This window comes from Anoplopoma fimbria, chromosome 19 (genome assembly GCF_027596085.1).
Source record: "Anoplopoma fimbria isolate UVic2021 breed Golden Eagle Sablefish chromosome 19, Afim_UVic_2022, whole genome shotgun sequence".
Classification (NCBI taxonomy): Eukaryota; Metazoa; Chordata; class Actinopteri; order Perciformes; family Anoplopomatidae; genus Anoplopoma; species Anoplopoma fimbria.
Window position 1 is genome coordinate 23,735,739 of NC_072467.1, and position 22,084 is coordinate 23,757,822.

Below are 22,084 nucleotides of genomic sequence, written 5' to 3' on the forward strand. Positions count from 1 at the left end.
TACAAATATATAAAAAAGATGCCCACCACCATTTTCCACTGCTTATAACAGCAGGGTTAACAAATCACTATTTTTTTTGTTGTATTATCACCACCATCAGTGTCAGTGACAAAATGTGTTAATGTCCTGTGATGAGCAGCATTTCATTTTCATATCAGACCCATTCCTTCTTTGGCTTTTTCTCTCCAGACAAAAATCAGCAGTTTTAAACAAAGTTACACACATGCTTTGACGTGCACACATGTGAGATCCCGGGTAACCCTGGAGGATTCAACCATACAGATACAAAAACACAATCTCTGCTTTCCTTAAACGCTGCGCCGGGTCAGAACAGTGGGGCTGCCTGCAGATTCCTCAGCCATCCTCCTAGTCATTCTTCAAACTTTTCGAACTTTCTCCGTTCCTCTGCTCCCGCAGCTTCCTCCTGCGCAGGTATCCGGTACGCTGCAGACGGTTCATTCTGGCTCCGAAGAAGATGACGAGCTTGATCGGCACAAGCTTGGTGGTCAGCCAACCCTGTGAGGAAAGAAACAAAACAATAAAGAAGGTGCATAAGTTTACAATCCAGTTCTTATATAGCTTTCATGCTTTGATCTTAACATTAAAGCACAAAAATAATTTACATTTTTCCAAGACATCTGGAAAAGGGTAGGTTTTTAGTCAATTATACTAATTTGACAGCAACTAAAACATTGTTTATGGAAAAACAAGTGCAAATTATATGATATGCAATGTATCAAATTATCCCATTTACATTATTTTACACATAAGAAAAATACAGGCTTGATGTACACTCATGTGTTGCAACTGAATTTACATTTCTTTAAAAGGTGGATTTAAACCATATAGTTTATGCTGACATCCTAACACAACACTAACAACAACATTGGAGTCGACTTAATGTGTTTTATGGATAGGTTTTTTGAGGTTTCCAATTCTTACCATGACAGCGTGTGGGAAATAGCCATTGGTCTGGCCCTGCAGACCCACAGTGCTGAGCTCAGCTGCCACATAGCGCTCTGGTGTGGGCTTGTCCAGGGTGGGCTTCCTGATACGAGTCATTTTGGTGGCCACGAAGAAGGGCAGCACGCTCTGCAGGAGGATAAAGGAGTAAACGGAGAAAACGTGAGACCAACAAATCATGAATGTGGAATTTATTGATTTCAGATCGAGGATCTGGGACTGTGGCGTGAGGAGGGAGTTGGGGGGATTTACCATCTCAAATTGTTAAATTTGTGATATGAATGCATATTAATAAACAGATTCTTTTTTAGTTAAACCCATAAAAACATCCTTGCCCAACTAATAATTGAAATGACAAACACCAAGAGTTAACAGACAGAGTTGTATCATGTGTCCTTCTGACCAATGGCACTGTAAGATTTCCTTAAAAATCACATTTTAAAAAATCCATGAAGTCATTGCTGTGAACCTGTCTGATGACCGGGGATATCAGGTGAAAACACACTCGGGGTTTGCTGAGGTGAAACTGCTGTACACACTTCCACCACAAGGTGGCACACAGTGATTACTACAGAAGCTGCTAAAAAAAGAACAAACAAGCCTAGTGTGGAACAACATATTCTCAAAAATGCCCCTGCTGTAACAAATGCATCATTAATGAATGTGCATTCATTTCAATGTCCTTCAGGCAGGACGAGAGCAACAAGTTGCAATTTGGAACTTCTTTGGCGCTAAATCTGTGAGGGAATTTAATAAGGGATCAAAGGGACAAATCTTATATCCCATCACTTAGTCTACAGCAGCAGTTTCTATAAAACAGTGGTATGGTTAGTGCTACGATCTCTCATAGTTAGTGGGAAACAATGTTGTTAAAGCAGTTCCCTTTTCTTGACATAAGTCTGGCTTAAAATAAAGGCTAAAATAAATCCCATTTGCTATTCCCCAAACTCACCTGAATGATGATGCCCTGACGCCTGTACTCCTCCTGAAGGCCACGAGAGAAGAAGTCCACAAAGGCCTGCACACATAAGGATTAAGATCAGTACATGTTATCACGTCAGGCTGTTAAATGTTGGTCTGGTGTCATCAAAACCGCCAAATTGTGCAATAAAAAAAAAGGAAGAATTGCCTAAGCCTCGTGAAACAAGCAAGATACTGATCAATATAATTAAACAATTCAGTTTCCAGAGAACATGTTTGCTTGTTTACGAGGGACGGACAATTACAGATGTTGCACATACCTTTGTGGAAGAATAGACAGTAAGCAGAGGGACGGGGTACATGCCGCTGGCGGACGAGATGTTCAGGACAACACCTTTGGACCTGAGAAAAACAAAAACAAGGTAAAAAACTTTGCTTTGTTGTCTGGGATGCTATAAGAGTCACATTTCAGAGTCTTGACGGACTAAATTAAAGAAATCAATAACTCAAAGTTAATTTGGAATTTTGTTTAATCAAGAAAGCCTGCTCAAAATCCTCCTATTTCAACGCTGCTGCCATAACAACGCAATCTACACCACAGGGCTCCCCTCACGATGTGAAGCACTGATCCCAGAACAGTGCAATAAATGTATTTTCTGTCTTTGTTTTTTTTGTTTTCCTTCAAATCCACAAACTTTAAAAAAAGATTTCCCATGCCAGTGGGAACCCTGTGTCTATACACGTTCAGCACACTCACAAAAACACACAAAGTGATGTTCCACACACACTAGAACTGTGTGGTAGTGGCCTGTGTGTGTTGCCATGGCAGCCTGTTGCTGCAGTGATGTAGTGGAGCGACGCTCCAGCCTCACAGGGCACCAAATGTGCCTGAGCTGCCATTGGCCAACAGGAGTCACATGGGAACAGAGCAGCCAATCGGGTGGGAAGAGCACTTTGTGTGAATTGAAAGCCTGTCAGCATTGCGAACAAAGGAGGAGAGGAAAAGAGAGATGCAGTGATGGAGAGGGCTTGGTGAGGATTTCTCATCCCTATGCCAGATTTTTTTTAAAAGAGCCACCTTTATAAAGTTTATTCTCCCAAATAGTAGCTCTTGGAAAAGAACAAGGTTTTGTTTAATTTTGTGATTCCTTGTGCATCTGGGCCACAATCCCCCCCCATTCACAACACTGATGTTTGACTGCAGTCATGTCGCAAAACATGGAAGCCCATCATTTAACTCACCTCTCAGCCATTCTGGGCAACACCAGACGGGTCATCTGAAAAGAACAACACAAGCTCAGTTAACATCAGACGTCACACAAAAACAATGATTAAAACTCATGGAGACTTAAGGGAACTGGGAAAGAGTTTTATTTAATAAAAAAAACAACTAAAAGTAAGGAGAGAGAGAGAGAGAGAGGCAGAGACCGACAGAGAGAGAGAGAGAGAGAGAGAGTTGCGTGGGTGGCGAGTACAGACAGCGTTGGTGTAGTCCACCGTTGCTTTGGGAACAACTGAGACACTGCAGGTACCATGGTAGAAAACAGCAGAAGAGGAGGAGGGAAAAGAAGAGGAGAAGAACAAAAAGGGGGAAAAGTGAGGAGGAAAAGTGATATGCACGGATAAACTTTGAACAAACACTATGGGGTTGGATATAAATATGTGGTGTGCAACACCACCGAGGCTGGAGGTATTTGGAATATTTCCTCCCCTGCAAGAGATAAAGTGTGCAGAGTCGTTCAAGGCAAACTCACCTGGCACACCGAGGTGACGTTGACGTTGATCATGTTTGTGATGAACTGAAACACAGGAAGCACCAGCCAGATAAACAACCACATATAAAAGATTATGTATTATATAGTAGAGAGCAGAGCACAAAATATATAGAAATAGTAGCAGATGTGTGGTAAACTAAAGAGGCAATAAAGAATAACCATGTGGGGGCACGAGACAAGGACAATACATTTGAATACATTTGCTGGATCAGTTGTTTTGAGACTGCACTCTTTCCTATCAGTATCTGAGAATTTCTGCAAATAAAGATGAAATAAGAGACTCACGTTGTCCAGATCGGGAATTTGGAGGTAGTACTCTGGGTAGGAGTAGGAAACACCGACATTGTTGACTGTTGAGGACAAAAGGAAAAAGAAATAATTATTCTACAGTGTTTTCACAAAAAGAACTGGTGCTTGAGTAATAAAACTAGCTTGAGTTTCTACCACTAGGTGGCAGCAAAAGCTAACAAGATAGAAACAGGCATTTTTACTCCACACTAGACACAGCCACACCTTACAACCAGTAGAGCACAATTGGCATCATTAAAAAGAGGACAAAGAGTTCCTTCAGCGTTCAACTGAAAAGTACAATGTGAACTCTCGAGTCTAAACGTCTGAAATGACACCAACAGCTGACATTTTAATGCAACTTTAAACATATAGCATGAGTCGTGATGTCAGTGTCACGACTATGTTTTTTCTGTTTAAAAAGAATGCATGCCTCAAAAATGTTTCATCTTCACGCACAAAAGAGTATACATTCTTTGTGTTGTGGAAACTTGTCTCTTTCACAACAATGCCACACCTCAAAACTCAGTCAACATGACAGACAATGTAGCTTTCCTTTCTCAGATAAAGTTGACAAAGAAGTCAATGCAAGTATCTGAATTAAGGGGGTTTAAATATGGATAAAATGACTCTACTGTTCCGTGAGAACCAGGAAATGGCACCACCTCACATTTATACAATAGGTGTTGTAAGATTTAACTTGGCTGATGCGTGCATTGAAATCACAAAAGGGAGGTTTGCCAACAGCGAAACAAAAGGTCAAACTTTACAAGGTTTTGAACAGCACACCACCTCATTAATTATGTCACATTTTTACCACTACTGACTAGATAAAGTGTCTCATATACGCCAAGTGTTTGTTGTTAAGTGATGTATAGTTTGTCTTGTACTGTTGTTCTGCTTACTTCTGTCTGTAATACAACAGGTTCTTACAGTAACTGCAATCTATTTAAAATATGTCGACATGCAACTGGTGCCTGAAAGTCATCACTGGACAGAGTTGAAGGTTGAATGAACACACTGTAAAATATATAAACTCTTACCCAGAACTCCAATCTCCAGACCAGTCAGCCCCTCCTCGATCTTGTTGTAGATGTCCGCATTGCCAAAGTCAACTGCAATGGTCCTGGTTTCCACTTTATACTGGTCCTCTGGGAAGAGAGAGAAACAGGTGAACCATTAACTTTAAAAGTGTACAATGTTATCTATGCAAGGAAATGAACAAAGTCTTTAAACTGTAGGACTGAAAGTTACACTGTAGGATTATTGTGAAAACAAGGACAAAAGCTCAGTCGGATGCATGTTTAAATGTATTCCTCTTGCCTTCCACACACTCGTATCATGCATGTGTCACAATTCAACCAGCATTACATGGTCCAACAACAGAGCAATACCCCAGTTTCAAAACCCCTGGATCCGTTTAAATGAATGGAGCATGAAACCAGTCACTGTCAGACTGGAACTGAAGAGGGCACTGCGTACCAACAAACCAGCCGAGCGATCTTCTCTGCCTCCTTTACCCTCCCCTCCACTCCCTGCTGCAATTAGAATTTATTGTCCAAAGACTCGTTTGGCTGATGGGTGGTGGAGGGACTTATAAGAGGAAAATTCCTGGGATGTGCCTCGGCAAAGATCAGTAGTGTGACAGTGTATGTTTAAAGTTGAGACAAGATAGAAAAAGGGGAACCTGAGTTGAGTTTAAAAAAAAAAAAAAAAAAAAAAAAAAAAAAAAAAAAAAAAAAAAAAGGGGGGTGAAATGGGTTTGGAGCCTCCCTGAAATCTATTTCCAGTTTATTTTTAGCCATCACGACCGCTTTGAGTCCATGTCAAAGAAAATGATAAAAGCAGCTTCGGGCACGAAGGCAAAGAAGCAGAAATATTAAGGCTGATGTTGCCAAATTGGAGGAGTAATTTGGGGTTGCCAGGTAGGTGCGATCAAAAGTCAAATGAGATGCTTACATAAGAGATGACGATGACAATGAAATTATAGGTGGGACAGGGTGGGCTGCCCGGTGGCATGCTAAGGAGGGTCGTTTTTGTCAGACTAGTCGTGAGGGAGGAGTGCCAGAGTCTGGCATCCCGTGACTACCCATCAGCCCCCTCTGTGGACCTGAAGCACGACAGGGGAAATTGCGCTGTGGGAGACGTCAGAGACCGATGGAAAGAGAGCGAGCGTCAGGGATAGGGCACTATTTGTTCAAATCTGGAGATGGGCCAGAGAGGAGGAGGAAAAAAGTTTTTTCCCCTTTCATAGGGATGCTCATTTTCCGACTGTGTAGACGTGAATGAGTAAAGTCAGGTATTGTTTGTTCCAACAAATACCTTGAGTGAACAGTTAGTTTCTTTAAATCAGGTCAGATGTTTAACTTGTTTGAGGAAGTAAAACACAGGCTGCTTTGTTAGCTGCATTTTTCCAATTCCCCAGCACTCAAAAGAGAACAAAAGGCAGGACTTAGCGGGAGCAAAAGAGCATGAAAAATGGGATTTAGAGGATAAATCTGAAAAGTGCAACTACTCACAAAAATTTGATTTTGAAAAAGGAAGCCAACACTTTTGAGTGAAACATCTAAAATAAACTTATGCCAACTTAAAACATATAGGGATTTTTTCTTCACACATTTATACACACTTACCTAGTGACTTGGCTACATCCTCCAGCTTTTCCTGGGAACGACTGATCAACATCATGGCAAATCCTCGACGAGCCAGCTAGAAAATAAATAACAGTTAGTAAAGAATGCACAAGTTTGACAATCATTTTATCATATTGTTTTCATATAATATATTAACCCTCTAAAGTGTAAGTTTGGTTTGCATTCCTCAATTTCATTGTCTCCCATTGTGACCAGCCCTTTGGATGCACAAAGTATCAATCAGTACTAGTTTCTTCAGCCAGGTTGATCTTTGTGGGCATGTTGCTGTGCAGAGTGATCTAATCCGCTTTTTGCATTTCAAACGATTCAAAATGTTGCACTTTAAAAAAGGCACAAAGGTTGATATATCACGCAAAAGCAGAAATCAAGTGGCCGATTTCATGCATAGAAACCCTGCATGACTTAATGCACTGGGTAAAATGGTGGCCTACAGTTGCGTGGCTAGCTTCACTGTAGCACCAACACCAACAACAACAGTATGAGTCAAAGGCCCCTACATGACTATATCATCCAGCCAGCACACCCACACTAGTATGGGCCAAACACGTGGCCGGGTAGCCCCTATCCAACGTGTGCCCGTTCGAGCCGTATGAGCTCTTGTTGACGAGCCTGTGTTGAACTGTGTGTGCATGAGGACACTCTTCCAAGTTAATAGGCCCATAAGAGCTCTCCCCTACTGTGGCCTATGAGTGAATACGGTGTGTGTATGCATGAGTCACAGCTTCGCCGTGGAAGAAATGAAATAAATAAGGGTCCAGGAGCCTCACCTCCTCCGCATAGGATTTCCCGATTCCATCCGTGGCTCCCGTCACAACTGGAGGGAGACAGAAGAAAAAGAAAAACAAGAGGTTAGTATTGGTTGTTTTTATGACACTCTCACACTATGTAGCTGGGGCAGGGGTCGAATCAACTTCTGTTCAACTAATGAAGGAGTAAATGTTCTTAAAAAGGCCCCAAAAGTTAAAAGAAAGAATGAATGATGTGATGTGGTAAAAAGCATGGTTTCACTTTTGTATTTTGAATCATGACCCCCTTAACCCCGTCAAATGGCACATTACATCAGCAGCACCCGGTATCTCACGGGCCAGTCACACTGGAGCGACGCATCACTCTGGCAAATCTACTATACATCTTCACAATCTCTTATTAATCTCTTAACAGTCGCACATGGAAAAAGACACACACATACACACACACACACACACACACACACAAATATGATCCTTTGTTCAAAGGCTTGCAACACACCCTCGCATCAGGTTCAACCGCTTCCAGGTGTCACCGTAACGGCTCAGAGCCCGAACATGGAGTTAAATTAAGACTTTAGCGTGGAAAGAAATCCATTGGCGGCCACACCCCGCAACACTATTCACCTCCTATTCAGGAAAGCCCTCTTTCTAAGCGCTACAATCCCAGCATCGATGATAGTGTCCATTCTCGAGGTGCACACAAAAGGGGAGCCCATATTGAATATACAACAAAGCAAGATAATATAGATAGGAGTCAAATCGCAAAGATTGAGCTACAAAGACAACAGAGGGGATGGAGATTGTACAGAGGCGGAGATAAGATGGTATAGATTGAAGCAGAACAAAGATAGAAGACAGTATAGGACTCACAAAGCCCTCAACACCCACTGATACCTCGCTGGGAGCAGCTCCTGCGACGCAAAATAATGTGATTTTCAAGATTCTTGTTTCTCTGACTGGCAAGGTTAAAATCTAGTGAATGTGCAGTTTAGACAAAAAGGTGGAGGGAGGGAGGGAGGGAGAATGGTGGAAAAGCAGAGAGGACCTGAACAGTTTGGCAAAAATCAAGAGGAAAGGTTTCATAGAAGCACAACAAAAAGATGGAGAAGTGGCCGAATCGAGGGGAGAAGGAGACCGAGAGAGGGAGCTGATGTTCTTCCTCTGCTCAGAGTTCTCCTCACCTTGTCAAGCAAGCAGAGCTATTTTTAAACATTCACTGCCCATCAACCCCAGCTCCTTCTTGACTGACGGAGGACAGACGGAAGGAAGGAAGGAAGGAAGGAGGAAAAGAGGGTCGAGGTGGGGGGGGAAAACGGACGCAGAAAAAAATTAAATTAAATTAAAAAAGGGTTGGTGGTGGTGGTTAGGAGGGATTGGGGAAATTCACAAATACACTCACACATAGTTGTGCATCATGAATATGTTATCAGCAAGGCTTGATGAAAGATTAATAGAGGTAGAGGACATTCTCTGGCAGAGAGCTGGAGAGCAGGAAAAAAAAAAAAAAAAAAAAAAAAAAGATGAGAGAGGGGATGCAGAGAGGAGGGAGTGATGACGAACATGGAGCAGCAGAGAAGAGGAGGGTGAAGTGGGGTAGGGAGGGAGGGTGGGGGGTGAGGAGGGATCCTAGGGGCGGCTAAAAATAGAACTGGAGCGAAGCAAGAGAACGAATGAGTGAAGGAGAAAGAGACAGAATAGAGATGGCGGTGGAGGAGAGGAGGAGGAGGGAGAAGAACAAGAGGAGAGGAGTGAGAGCGAGAGTAGCATAAAGTCAAAAGTGTAAAAAAAGAAAAAAAAAAAAAAAGGGAGCAGAATCCCTGGTTATTTTTAAACCTCCCCCGTGTTAAGAATGAAACGCTCCGTGGCAGAAAAGCCTCAATGGGCGCGGGCTGTACCAAATCAGGCTCTCATTGCAGATGCAGGTGGGGGGGGGGGACAGAGGCAGGGAGAGGCTGCATTCGCTGCAAAGTAAAATGGCTGAGGGGGGGAATAGAGACAACAACCACCCCGACATAAAATCAGCTTTCGCCTTATTTAACCTTTAAGTGAATGAGCCGTATTTGTTTCATGAGCTACAGGGTTATACAAATCCATAACACACAACAGATTGTGGCTGATATAAACCTAATATTTCCAAAATGTCAACTTGCCAAGAACAGTAAAAAAATAAATAAAAATAAAAATCTGCCTCTTCTCTGTTGACATCATGCAAATTTTGAGAGGGAGAGAGGAGGAGGATGAAACCGTTTAGATCATGAAAAGTCAACACGACCGCAGTTACAAGGTTGCTAGCTGGCAACAGCAGGACAACCTTTTTTCTGAGACATATTGTAACAACAAGTGAAGGCTGGATTGATGGGGAACAGCTTCTCTAACGAGGCCTACTGTACTTTCGAGGAGGAAGACGTGACTGACAGCTGAAACTGAACTAGAAAGAAAAGAAAACTCATAAACTACAACAAGAAGAGCCACATTCCCGTCACACGGGACAACGAATTACCCCAAAGTCATGCTCGCATGACTGAGTTTCAGGTGAATTGCACCTTGCGTGCAAGAATGTGTCCAAATGCACGTACAGCACCGGCATTTCAACCTAAACCTGACAGAAGAGAACGCACAAGAATGTGTTATGCACCGAAACACACGTGTGAACAGGACAGTGAAGAACATGTGTCAGACTTGATTTCAGGCGACGCATGCCATGCATTTCAAAAGAAAAACTAAATGAAGTGTCAGTCTGAACTCCCAGCTTCTAGTCTCACTAATGATTGATTGTCTCATAAAAACAATGAAAACCCTTCTTTTTGCAAAGTTTTCTGCATTTCATGAGGAAGACCTCCACGCTGCAGGTCTTTGTCTTTTGAATTAGTGGAGATGCGAATGGGCCTTTAAACTCTTTAAATTAATCTTTAGGCAAATCATTCTGATGCTGGCAGACCCAAAGTTTGTAATGTAAGATGACTTAAAACATTAAAAGTCTCTTAACCTATTAAGAACAGACTTCTACCCATTTGATCAGAGGGGGTTTTGTTGGGTGGTTGTAAAAGTGGGAGGCCAGGTATGGAGGGGACGGTTTGCAAATAATCCCTCCATCAACTTCAGAGAAAAGCAAACAGCTGGGTTCAAATTTAAAAAAAGAGAAACAAAGACCACTCCGTTAAAACACTTTGTATTGTGATATTCCACTCTGTATTTATCTACCCCCCCCCCTTCTTCCTTCCCTGGGTCGGTTGGCCCCTTCCTTAAAACCCCGAGATCCTCGGGCTGTACTGATGAATGACTACACTCCTCCCACTCATTAAATAACAGTAACATTTTCCTCAATAAACGTTGTCTAGGGAGTAAATGAGAGAAGTGTGTGTGTGTGTGTGTGTGTGTGTGTGTGTGTGTGTGTGTGTGTGTGTGTGTGTGTGTGTGTGTGTGTGTGTGTGTGTGTGTGTGTGTCTTTAACGGGGTCCAGAACAGCCAGATGAGGACAGAGTTCCTCTCGAGTCTTAAGACATTTCCTTTTTGACTTTGAGTTGCCATTAGCCATCATTAGTGCAACGAACAAGGAAATAACATAACCAATAATCGTTTATCGGCCACGCCTGAAATAGAACAGAATGGAATTAGATACCCATTGTTGCACAAATAACTGGCAACCCTTCACACCTGAATCTACACTGGATGCTGCATGAACAGAGAGTAAATAGAATTCAACTCTTTACCACTGTGACACAACCGAACAATGGTATTTTTGGACATTGTGTTCTGCTTGTACATCAAAACAGCCCAGTGCTCCCAGTAGGAATTAATTCCCCTCACGTGAACAACACATTACATCTGTGACACACAAACACACACACACACACATAGATGTAATGTAACAAAAAAAAAAAAAAAAAGCATCTACGCAAGCGAGCACGTGACTGACAGCCGAGCTCCTGACGCTCAAGAGAAGACGCACGCACACTGACAACAAAAGGGTTGAACGTGTGTTGACGGGGCAACCACGGATGAGACTGATGTGTACAATGGAGGAGGAAGAAGAAAAAAATGGAAATCTGAGAGAGGCCAGGGAAGCGCCGCGTACGAATCCATGAATGTATTCATGCGCGCGCTGCTGCCTCTCATTCATTCCCAGTTTCCCCCTCCATCCATCCCAACGCCTTACTGGTAACCACCCTGCTGGCTCGGAAGCGGCCTGACGGGGGCGCAGCTCCACCGTGCTCAGTGCTGCACATCACGTCCAGAGGTATTGACATCCCCCAGCCTTCTCTGTCTCCCTCCCTCCCTCCCTCCCTCCTCAGCAGTGGAGCAGCCCCTGCCGCTGCCTGCTCACTATTCCGAGGGTCTAAAAAAAGCAGCAGGAGGAGTAAAAATAGCAGCGCGCCTGCACTGCCTCGTCTGGGAGCTGCCTGCCTGGCTGCCTGCCTGCCGCAGCACCTGAATACCAACAAGATCCCCCATCACCATCACCACGGCGACCAGGCTGCTGCTGCTGCTGCTGCTGCATCCTCAGCCCTCCATCTACAGCCTATGGATGCCAGGAATGAGCACTGCAGGCTGGGGTAAAAAAAAAAAAAAGAAAGAATAGGGCGACCACAAAACCCACTGATTCATGTGAACAAATATTTTAGTTTAGATTAACGTGGACTGCATTTTGAGTATGCAGAAGCGTGAGGATGAGCAGCTCATATTAAAAATAAAAGTCAATAGAAAAGCTCCAGTCTTTATAGAGATTCAGATTTCTATTAATTCCCTGATTATTCCCTCCCAAGATGAAGGTGTGCCGATTAGTAAAATAAGCTGATGTAGTTTGTTTAGTTGTAGATAAAGCTGGCATGATCTGGACTATCAGTTACCCACAGGGTGATGGGTTTTTTGGGGGGGGTATCAACTTCCCATGCAAAGAGAGAGCGAGACAGAGCTCAAAATGAGCCCAAAACCTCCCCCTTAACCCTCCCCACCACCACCACCACCCCCACCAAATCCACAATTAAGATTCTCAGTGAGGAGAGACTGCGGTCCTCGTATGCCCCGCTCTCGTTACGTGCCGTTATGTAATCTGTCGCACCCCAAACTCGCCTATCAACGAGCAGCCCCTCCCACCTCAGAGGGGAGAAGATGGAGGGAGGGATGCAGCAGAAGATCCAAAGACAGCATCCCCCCCCCACCCCCCTCCAATCCTCACCCAAACACACACACAATCCATTCTCCATCCGCCCACCTTCGACATTCAAAAACACACAAACACAGTGGCTTCTTAAAATAGCAAGGGAGAAAAGTCACGTGTGATATAAAAGTCGACAAAAATAAAGCTCGATCGGGCCGGGGAAGGGAGAGGGAGAGGGAGACATGAGGGGAGAGACAGAGAACGCGTACTTCAGAGCTGCCAAAGATAGAAGTAGCATCTATATTTGGGTACAGAGTAAAAAATAGTCGCGTCCCCCCCCTTCTCTCCTCCTCCAGTCACATGCCTCCATTAAAAAAAAATAACAATGGTTTCCTTTACCACAATAACTTGAATTGAGACTTTTTGTGCAGGAAACAAACTTCAGCTATTTGACCGTGTGGCTGTAAGGACAGACTGCACTGTGTGGATTTGGGTTCAAACGAAGCAGACAGCGGGTGATTTCACTTTTTTCAGTCCGTCCTCTCTGACTGAAGGAGTGTTAATCAGTGAAATCACCTGCTGGAGCCTTTGGTGGTAGGTATGGAAACATGCATACACTCCGCACTCAATGGTGCACGACTGAAAAGGCCATTTGTGACCAATTGGTGAAAAAGAAATTCCTTTAAAATGCAAAGACAGTTTAAGAGCAGCTTGTATTTTAAAAGACTCATATCTAGTTTATCAGGTTGATGTTGCAATGATGACAAATAGACATACTTATGATTGGTATTCCGCTGTTCCTACACACAGATACTATTTAATCTATCAAGGGTTTATGAGCGTATTGCCAAATCCTAACAGAAACTATACCCTGACAGGTAAACAGAGTTTGACCATAACTCTTATTTAAAAAACAACAAGTCAAAACCAAGGTGTCTTTTTTTGGGGCCTTAAACCTTCATAAATCACTCTCCCTCCCTCATCTGTGTCATCCAATAACAATTCTCAGGTGATTGATGGGTGGCCTCTCTGGAGGTTACGTACTGACTTATATGAGAACATGACTTCATACATTCTTCTCAAGTTTGTTCCACGAAAGAGTGACGCAAACACCTTCAGAGTACATTTCAGCCAACACAACTGAACTAACTGCCTTTCTGGCATGTTGGACCGAAACCGACGTTGAAAGGTGTCAGTTAACAAGAGGCAGCAATAAACCACCAATTCCAAATATGCTAGTTGTTCAGTATTGTGTTTGTTTGGATAACCAGACGGAGCAGCTTTCTCATTATTGCACTTGATGCCCTTGTTGTTTTGGCGAGGGTGTAAAATGTGGTTAAGCAGGAGTGTTGAGCAAACTTGGGTAAAGTTCAAAGTCAAAAATTAAACTAACAGACGATGGTTTAAAGAGATTAAGACTAAGGAACTCGCACTAATACCAGTTTACTTCACTTAATATCATATTTATGGAAGAAATTTAAATTATAATTTTAGAGTGGGGATGATTAGTAAACTATAGTTGATTAACAGAAAGTTAGCAATTATTTGGTAATCAATAAATCATACCAAACATGACCTTGTTCTAGCCTCTCATATTGAGAGTATTTGCTACTTTTCTTTGTTTTATATGACAGTAAACCTGATTATCTTTGTGTTTTTAGACGGTTGGTTGGATAAGCAAGTAATGTCAAGATTAATCAAGACAATACACCCACTGATTGATTAATGATGACAAGTTGCATCACCAGAAAGAAAATTCCTAACAAGTTACTCGATCAAGAGTTTATCTTAAAATTGTCTTTCAGTATCAGTGGCCGTCAGAAAACCCAGCATAATAACTTTAGAAAGTATGATAAAGTAAAGAGAAACATCTTAAGGTTTGTGAAGCTGCAGCATTAACGCGCATACACATAAACAAAATTGCAAATAGACGATTTTGTCGCGCATTGAATGAAAGTATTTTAAATTCTAAGAGAATACAAACCGGAAGAGAAGGGGCAAACAAAAAGTATGGAGAATGTCAGAACAGAAACTAGAAGATGGAGAGTGCAAGCTATAGAGAAACACATACACACATACCAGCTGTATGGGTGAGGTGGAGTGAGGGAGGGGAGGGTGGGGTGCGATTGAGACAAGCTTGAAATGAGGGAGATGCAGAGGATTTTTTTTCTCCCTCTTTTTTTTATTTTTACCCAGCATCCCTGGCTGCGGCACGTGTCACAGAGCGTGTTCATCACATGAACAGCAGTTCTCTCTCTCTCTCTCTCATAAAAAGCACTAGAGGGAAGCACATTCACAAGGATGGAGAGGTGGAGACCCTGCCTCAATTCAAAAAACACACATACATTTCATTCACGTGTGCATTTTCCTTATCGTGAAGCCTAATGCTTATTCATAAAATAAAAATATCTGAAATGTATTCTCTCATGATAATTAGAAGCCGCTCTGTGACTCTGATTCACCTGCAGTTTGTTTTTATACACTTGTAGCTCCAAATGTTTATTCCTGGAGTCAAATCACACTAAAACTAAATTATTTAGCACGGTCTTTGTCACTCTCGTTCAGATTAATGGCTGCATCCTTCTGACATAATAGGACCATTTTCTCAATAAACTTTAATGTCAAAAAGGAGGAAGAGGGGGCACATGTCGCATCACTATTCCCCCAAACCCAACCATGCTAAAAAGCTCCCTCTTGGGGTAATTTACTTCCCTGTAATGGAGTTTTACAATCCTGCAAGAGAACAGACACTGGCTCTGTTACATAATATGAGATGCTGGGGGCTAAGAGTGGAGGAAAAAAAGAGAGAAAACTGGGCATTACTACACATTTCAGTATTCCAGCTGCTCCACTGGAAATAAAAGCATACATGTTGAACACTGCATAAAAAAAAACTGCCACAATACCATGAGATATGAGAAATAACCTTAAAAAAAACAAAAACTAAATATATCTAAATCTGCTAAGAAATTAAACAAGAAATGTGCCATGTTCAAAAAAAAAAAATTGAATTCTTCCACTCAAGGTTTAAATAAAAACAAGAAAAACTGAGCTGCAGACATGGATTGGGCTGACAGGAGGCAGGGAGGCTGACTGTGTGTGTGTGTGGATGGATGGATGGATGGATGGATGGATGGATGGATGCACAGTGCAGTAGAGAGGCTGGGGAAGCCGCCGTCCATCATGCTGCAGTGCTCCTGTTCTGCCGCTAGGAGTCTCCTCCACTAAGGGGAAGACCAGCAGAGGAACTCCAGAGAAATCCCTGCTCTGCTCTGCTCTGCTCTGCATGTGAGAGCTGCAGAGCTTCAGCACAGAAAGATGAAAACAATCCTAAATAAAAATGATTTAAAAAAAATAACATTAAATACTAATGTCTAAATGGGGAGGGTTGAACTCTTAACCAACCTTACTGCTTCCCACACTCATCTCAATGATCTCCAACCCTCTTCTATACACACTCCATGCCTGCAACACAATCAAACCTGTCCGACCAGGAAATACCAGTTGTCTCCTGTTTTGCAACAACAGCCATGTGCTCATGGAAAAGCACATGTTTAAGGGATTAGCTAAGTGGCCGGATGTAGGATTTTTTTCTAGAAAGCATATTAGTCAAAGAATTCCTTCTAAGGGTGAAATAAATGTGTTTTAAGGGGGGGGGATAACTTGCTAGACTAGCCAATATTTTCCTCTTTCAGTATCACAAAGACAATCATTTAAATATACCAAGCCAGTTTTTAATCCCTAATCAAAAAACAGTTATTAAAAGTATGTTCTTCAAATGACAGATACATGTACAGCTAAATTCTGCCTCGGCCCACCTTTCAGCTGATCTATCACATGAAGCAGAAAGCTTTAAAAAACAAAAAAAGCTTCAAATGTCACTTTAAAGTGAACATCTACTGGCATGGGTAGATGCACAACCCTAACACAAGGTATTATGTAACTGCACAACAAGAAAGAGTGCATTCAGGAGGGAAGTGGAAGAAAATGCGTAAACGACTGAAACTCCTTCCTACTAATTCATGCAGTTTCTGTGGTTTGAGGTCGTTTAACATGTTGCAACAGGTGCTTCTGTCTTTTAGTGAAAAGGTGGAGACACGGCGTGGCACCGCTTGACGAAAGAAATCACACCACTGCCTGAGCAGGCCAGACCTGCACATCTGGTAGAACCAGCTGAGGACACCTCATCCCTAGCAAACATCTCCCCTCCTCCACCTGTTCACCTCCTGCCATGGCTGCAACCGTTGGCATGTCAGACTGGTGCCAGGAACCGGTTTCAGGGAGTGGCATGCGAGTTTACTTGTTAAAGAAATAAAGAAGATATGATGGAATACATATAATGTGACAGTGTGGAACAGTTAAAGTGTCCATGAATCCTTTGATTATTTAAGTAAGAATAATTTGCTAAAACTGATGGTTTAGGATGGATCATTTCCTGCACTCTTAAAACTCAGTTCTACAGAATCACAGAGATTATATTGGACCAATTATACTTTGCTACTAAAAACTAAGAAATGTTCTTTACTGCACCAATAAAAAATGTTTTTAAAAACTGTCTGAGGAATAATTTCTGGTTACTAAGAGTGCTGGAAGGAAAAATCTCTATATTGCTAAGTTAGAGCTACATCTGAGAAGATACTGGAGGTGGGAGGTGGAGGGAGGGGGAGGGTGGAGGAGGGAGGAGGTGGGGTTGATCGCAATTCCTATATGACCAATAGATGACGAAGCGATGAACAAGTGCATGACTCATCGGTGTGCACCGGTATTCCTCCGCATATTCCAGCAGAAGCACAAAAAAAGAAACGTACATTAGTCATTCCTACAGGCTCCCTACCTTTGCGTCATGAGTTTCATCGCATCTTATGGCGCACAGGGCATCAATGTAAAGCTCCATTCATAAAAACAAAACGACGAGTTTGAGGCAAAGGGCGTCACGGTGCAGATAAACATCTGAGTTATTATAAGAAGACAAGATAACAACAAGCATGCAAACCATCCGGGTCGCCTGGTTTCGGGGTGTTGGAGGGGAGCGCTCGGTAAAATTGCGCAGCAAAAAGGCTCCAGACGCAGCAGTGTTTCACCGAAAGGGAGACTGGAGAAGTGGGTCAAGCCATGGCAGGGCGACTCCTATGAGACCAGCCTCCACCAAACCAAAATACACTCACATTTCACTCCTAACTCGCTCCTAATGTGGCCAACCACATTGAAAAAGTACATTTTTAGAGTGAAATCCAAACAAACATGTAGGGCAAAACGTTTTAGGAGAAGAAAGCGACGACACAAGAAGCAGAGGCATGACACAAAACACCGCCTGATCACAAAATATACAAAGTGAGAGAAAAACAAACATTTGACAAGTGCCAAATTGCTGGACAAACGACCCCAAATGTGGCATATTTTTCAGAATGGTAAGCTATGAAAATGATCTAGATGTAGGTCACGTTTTAACTGGGCATATGGGGGGTTTGTCCTACATCATGCGGACTAATGTGGTTCAGTAGTGCGCTGGCTGAGGGAGCACACACACACACACACACACACACACACACACACACACACACACACACACACACACACACACACACACACACACACACACACACACACACACACACACACACACACACACACACACACACACACACACACACACACACACACACACACACACACACACACACACACACACCACACACACACACACACACACACACACACACACACACACACACACACACACACACACACACACACACACACACACACACACACACACACACACACACACACACACACACAGCTAATAAGGACCATTATTATCTTGCCAGTCAATCAGCTCTGGAAAGTGCGCATAGCCTGCGTAATTTGGCTCCTGGCTCCCACCAATGTGGGGCATCCCCCCACACCACCACCACCACCACCACCCACCACCACCACTTCTTCCAAACGTGGGTGAAAACGCTGACTGGAGCCCCTGGCAGCAGACGGTGCTGTGTTTGACGTGGAAGGAGGGGTGAGGGGTGGGTAGGTAGGGGTAACCAAAAAAAAAAAAAAAAATTGAGCTAATAAGGACCATTATTATCTTGCCAGTCAATCAGCTGCTTACCTGCGCTTGTTACGCAACACCAACCACACACACACACACACACACACACAAAACACACACACACAACGCAGCTCTTCCTTTTGTGCCAAAGTGAAGTTTGAGCTCCAAAAATAAAAAATAATAAAAAAAAATAACAAAAAGCTGGTTCTGCTTCTTTGCACGTCGAGTCCCACCTGCCTACCTGTGAGCTGCCCTCTTCGTGACCGTGATGGTAAAAGGCTTGATGTTGAAACCCAGACTCACCTGCCCATTTGCCCAGCTTCGGAGTGAGCAGCTGCCCGTTCCCCAAGACCCAGATCCGAAAGCCGGAGAGCAGCCTGTAGAGCAGCCACAGCGCCAGGGAGGCCACGGCCAACGCACCGACCCAGAAGAGCGTCTCCTCCACCTTCATCCAGCTCATGGCAGCGGCTCTCGGTGACTCTGCGAGGCTGTATATGCGTGTGTGTGTGTGTGTGTGTGTGTGTGTATATATATATGTGTATGTATGTATGTGTGTGTGCGGAGACCTCGATTTTAGGCAATGTGCTCTAATTTGCCACAACGTGAGAGAGAGTCCCTTTATAAGGAGGTTGTAGCATCTCTCACACACACACACATATATATATATACACACACTCCCCCAACTCCCCCAACACTTGTCTAGCCTGATTTAAAGTGCACCACCCACCCTCCCCACCCCACCTCCTCCACCACGGCCCGCCCTCCTCTGCTCCTCACTGGCTGCAGTGGACGTCCCTCGGCCTTTACGCACAGCCGGTTGGATGCTTTTACGCGTCAGTCATTACGCACAGCTTTCCTCCACCCCCATTCATTCGATTTTCTCTATGGAAGAAGGGGAGGGCCATAAGGGAGACCGGGACGAGGAGCCATTGGGCAAACATCACAGCAGCTCCCATCCAGAGTCTGTCATTGGCTCTCAGCCTGAGCAGGTTTGTCGGTTTCAGTCAGGATTATGAAACACTCCAAACCCACGCTTTCGGGAGGAGAGAAAAAAAAAAAAAAAAAAAACTGCCCACACCACTTTATGAATGAAAGAATGCTCTCATTGGTGAAATATGTGCAGGTTGGCCCGCCCCTTGGAGGGCACTGGGAGGCAGTTTATTGGCTCAAGGGGTGCCAGTCTGTGAGGGAAGCGTGCTCCCACCTAGACATGAGTCACTCTTCTATTTTAGGTATTCCGGCTGCATCACACTGCTGATAACCAGCACAGAGACGTGGGAGCAGGTGCAGTGAGGCACCTTAACGCACCATGACCACTGGTTTCACCACATAACTCCTCCACACTGCTCTCTGTTGCAACACAGGAGAGTGCAGGCTCACCAAACAGGAAAAACTACAATCCCCAATTCAGCTTTCGATTTTTTTTCCTTTTCTTTTTTTAGATTCTCGCGAGAGTAACCATCCCCCCCATCCATGAAAGTTGGGGAGGGGGAGATGAGATGTGATGTGATTGATTGTAAATGTGATACAGTGTTGAACACTAATGTGTTTAGAACATTATTTTAGTTTAAACTATGTTAAGATTATCAGGACCTTTATTTTTCTCTTAAAGTAAAGTAGCAGGATGGTTTTAATTTGTGATTTACCAGCTTTAGTATCCTAAGAGTGTTACTGACTGTCTGTGTGTGTGTGTGTGTGTGTGTGTGTGTGTGTGTGTGTGTGTGTGTGTGTGTGTGTGTGTGTGTGTTGTGTGTGTGTGTGTGTGTGTTACATAAACACTGAGACAGGCATGTGCATTTTTCATCTTTTTTTATTTAATGTTTAACATTTCCATGCACATGAATACAGACAGTCATGATCACAGATGCTGGATGTTTCTCCTCAGCAGTGGTGACCCAGAAAGGCTATTTGCAACAGCATTTTTTATTATTTTTTTAAGTCTCCATCTCACCCTCCCCTCCTCTGTCTCCCTCTCTCTCTCGTTCTCTTTCTCACACACACACACACACACACACGAAAACTAAACATGAAATTCTGACACACAGATGCTCTCAGGCACAAAGCAAAGCCTGTCATGTACTCAGCAGAGGGACAAGAGTATGAAAATGTGTCCACACGCTGACGGGCGTCGTGCAGCTGCTCGCATTCTTTGACACAAGTGGATCGAAGTCAACGTGACAGCGAGAGGAGGGAGCAGCAAGTTGTGTAACAACCTCAAACCGGGTGAAATACATGAAATGCATCCCTGACCAGCTGCCTCTCAGTCACAGTTAACATACATATATTTACAAAATGTCATTTGTCACAAAATAATCTTTAAAATACTTTTCCAGCACTGATTTTACACTCTGGCTTCATTGCACAATTTATATTATACATGAATGTACAATTTAATAAACGTTTATCAACTTGCAGGCTCTAATATAGAGCTAGTTTTGCACACAAATATTTGGCAACACATTTTATATTAAAAACAGCATATACACAGTATTTAAGTGTAGAGCAACACAGCCATAGCATTGCTTTAGATGTAAAAGAGTGTAGCCTTATAGTGTGTTTAAACTGATAACAATACATTTAATCAAACTTCACACATGTCACACATCTCACACACACACACACACACACACACACACACACACACACACACACACACACACACACACACACACACACACACACACACACACACACACACACACACACACACACACTCTCTCTCATCGGATGTTTCGAGAGTCCACCTTCACGTGTCGGTCGTGTCCTCGCAGCCCAACAGCTGAAAATAAGAGAAAATGTGGATTAAGTGCTGCACGATACCCTTTGAAAAGATCTACATGTGTGTGGGTGTAATCTGCACGATTTAAACACGCAAAGCACACAGAGAAAGTGCACAAACATATTCAAACATATTCAGCATGTCCACAGCTTCTGAAACAATATCGTTGCATTTTTTTTGTAATTGATCTTTCAATATGAAACACACAGGCAAAAAAAAGGACATTTTTTTAATTTGTGCCACAAGGATACCACAAACTCCAGCCTCTACTTTTCTCTTTCGTTTTTCTTTTTTTTTTTGCTTTGTAAAAAAAGTATATTTACCCCTCCTAGTATCTATAGTCCCAAACACACACACACACACACTCTCTCTCTCACACACATTCTCACACACACTCTCACACACACTCTCTCTCTCACACACATTCTCACACACACTCTCTCTCACACACACACTCTCACACACACTCACACACACACTCTCTCTCTCTCACACACACTCTCACACACACTCTCACACACACCACTTCCCCTAAATCCTGCAACACAAAGCCTCTCTCCCATTCAAGTTTCTGCCCCTCCTCTCAACACACACACAAGCACACAAACAAACACACACTCTTTCTCTCACCTTATCAGAGTCAACACTAACCCCATGTTCACACACACACACACACACACACACACACACACACACACACACACACACACACACACACACACACACACACACACACACACACACACACACACACACACACACACACACACACACCCTAAAAAATCCAGTCGTCCACTTTTCACACTGCAAC

The 22,084-nt window shown here is 43.2% G+C and overlaps 1 protein-coding gene across 1 annotated transcript in view; it reads right to left on the minus strand.

Moving 5' to 3' along the window:
• The window catches only part of hsd17b12a (hydroxysteroid (17-beta) dehydrogenase 12a), a 20,031-nt gene extending 843 nt beyond the window's left edge, over positions 1-19,188 (minus strand). The window contains exons 1-11 of the mRNA XM_054620157.1: positions 18,798-19,188; positions 7,369-7,415; positions 6,581-6,656; positions 4,991-5,098; positions 3,945-4,009; positions 3,639-3,683; positions 3,127-3,161; positions 2,205-2,286; positions 1,916-1,981; positions 943-1,092; positions 1-516 (exon numbers count right to left, since the gene is read on the minus strand). The exon at positions 1-516 is cut by the window's left edge and continues 843 nt beyond it. Coding sequence (XP_054476132.1) covers positions 367-516; positions 943-1,092; positions 1,916-1,981; positions 2,205-2,286; positions 3,127-3,161; positions 3,639-3,683; positions 3,945-4,009; positions 4,991-5,098; positions 6,581-6,656; positions 7,369-7,415; positions 18,798-18,954 — 981 coding nt within the window. The 5' untranslated portion in view covers positions 18,955-19,188 and the 3' untranslated portion in view covers positions 1-366. The remainder of the gene's footprint in view (positions 517-942; positions 1,093-1,915; positions 1,982-2,204; positions 2,287-3,126; positions 3,162-3,638; positions 3,684-3,944; positions 4,010-4,990; positions 5,099-6,580; positions 6,657-7,368; positions 7,416-18,797) is intronic.
• Between the last annotated feature and the right edge of the window lie 2,896 nt (positions 19,189-22,084).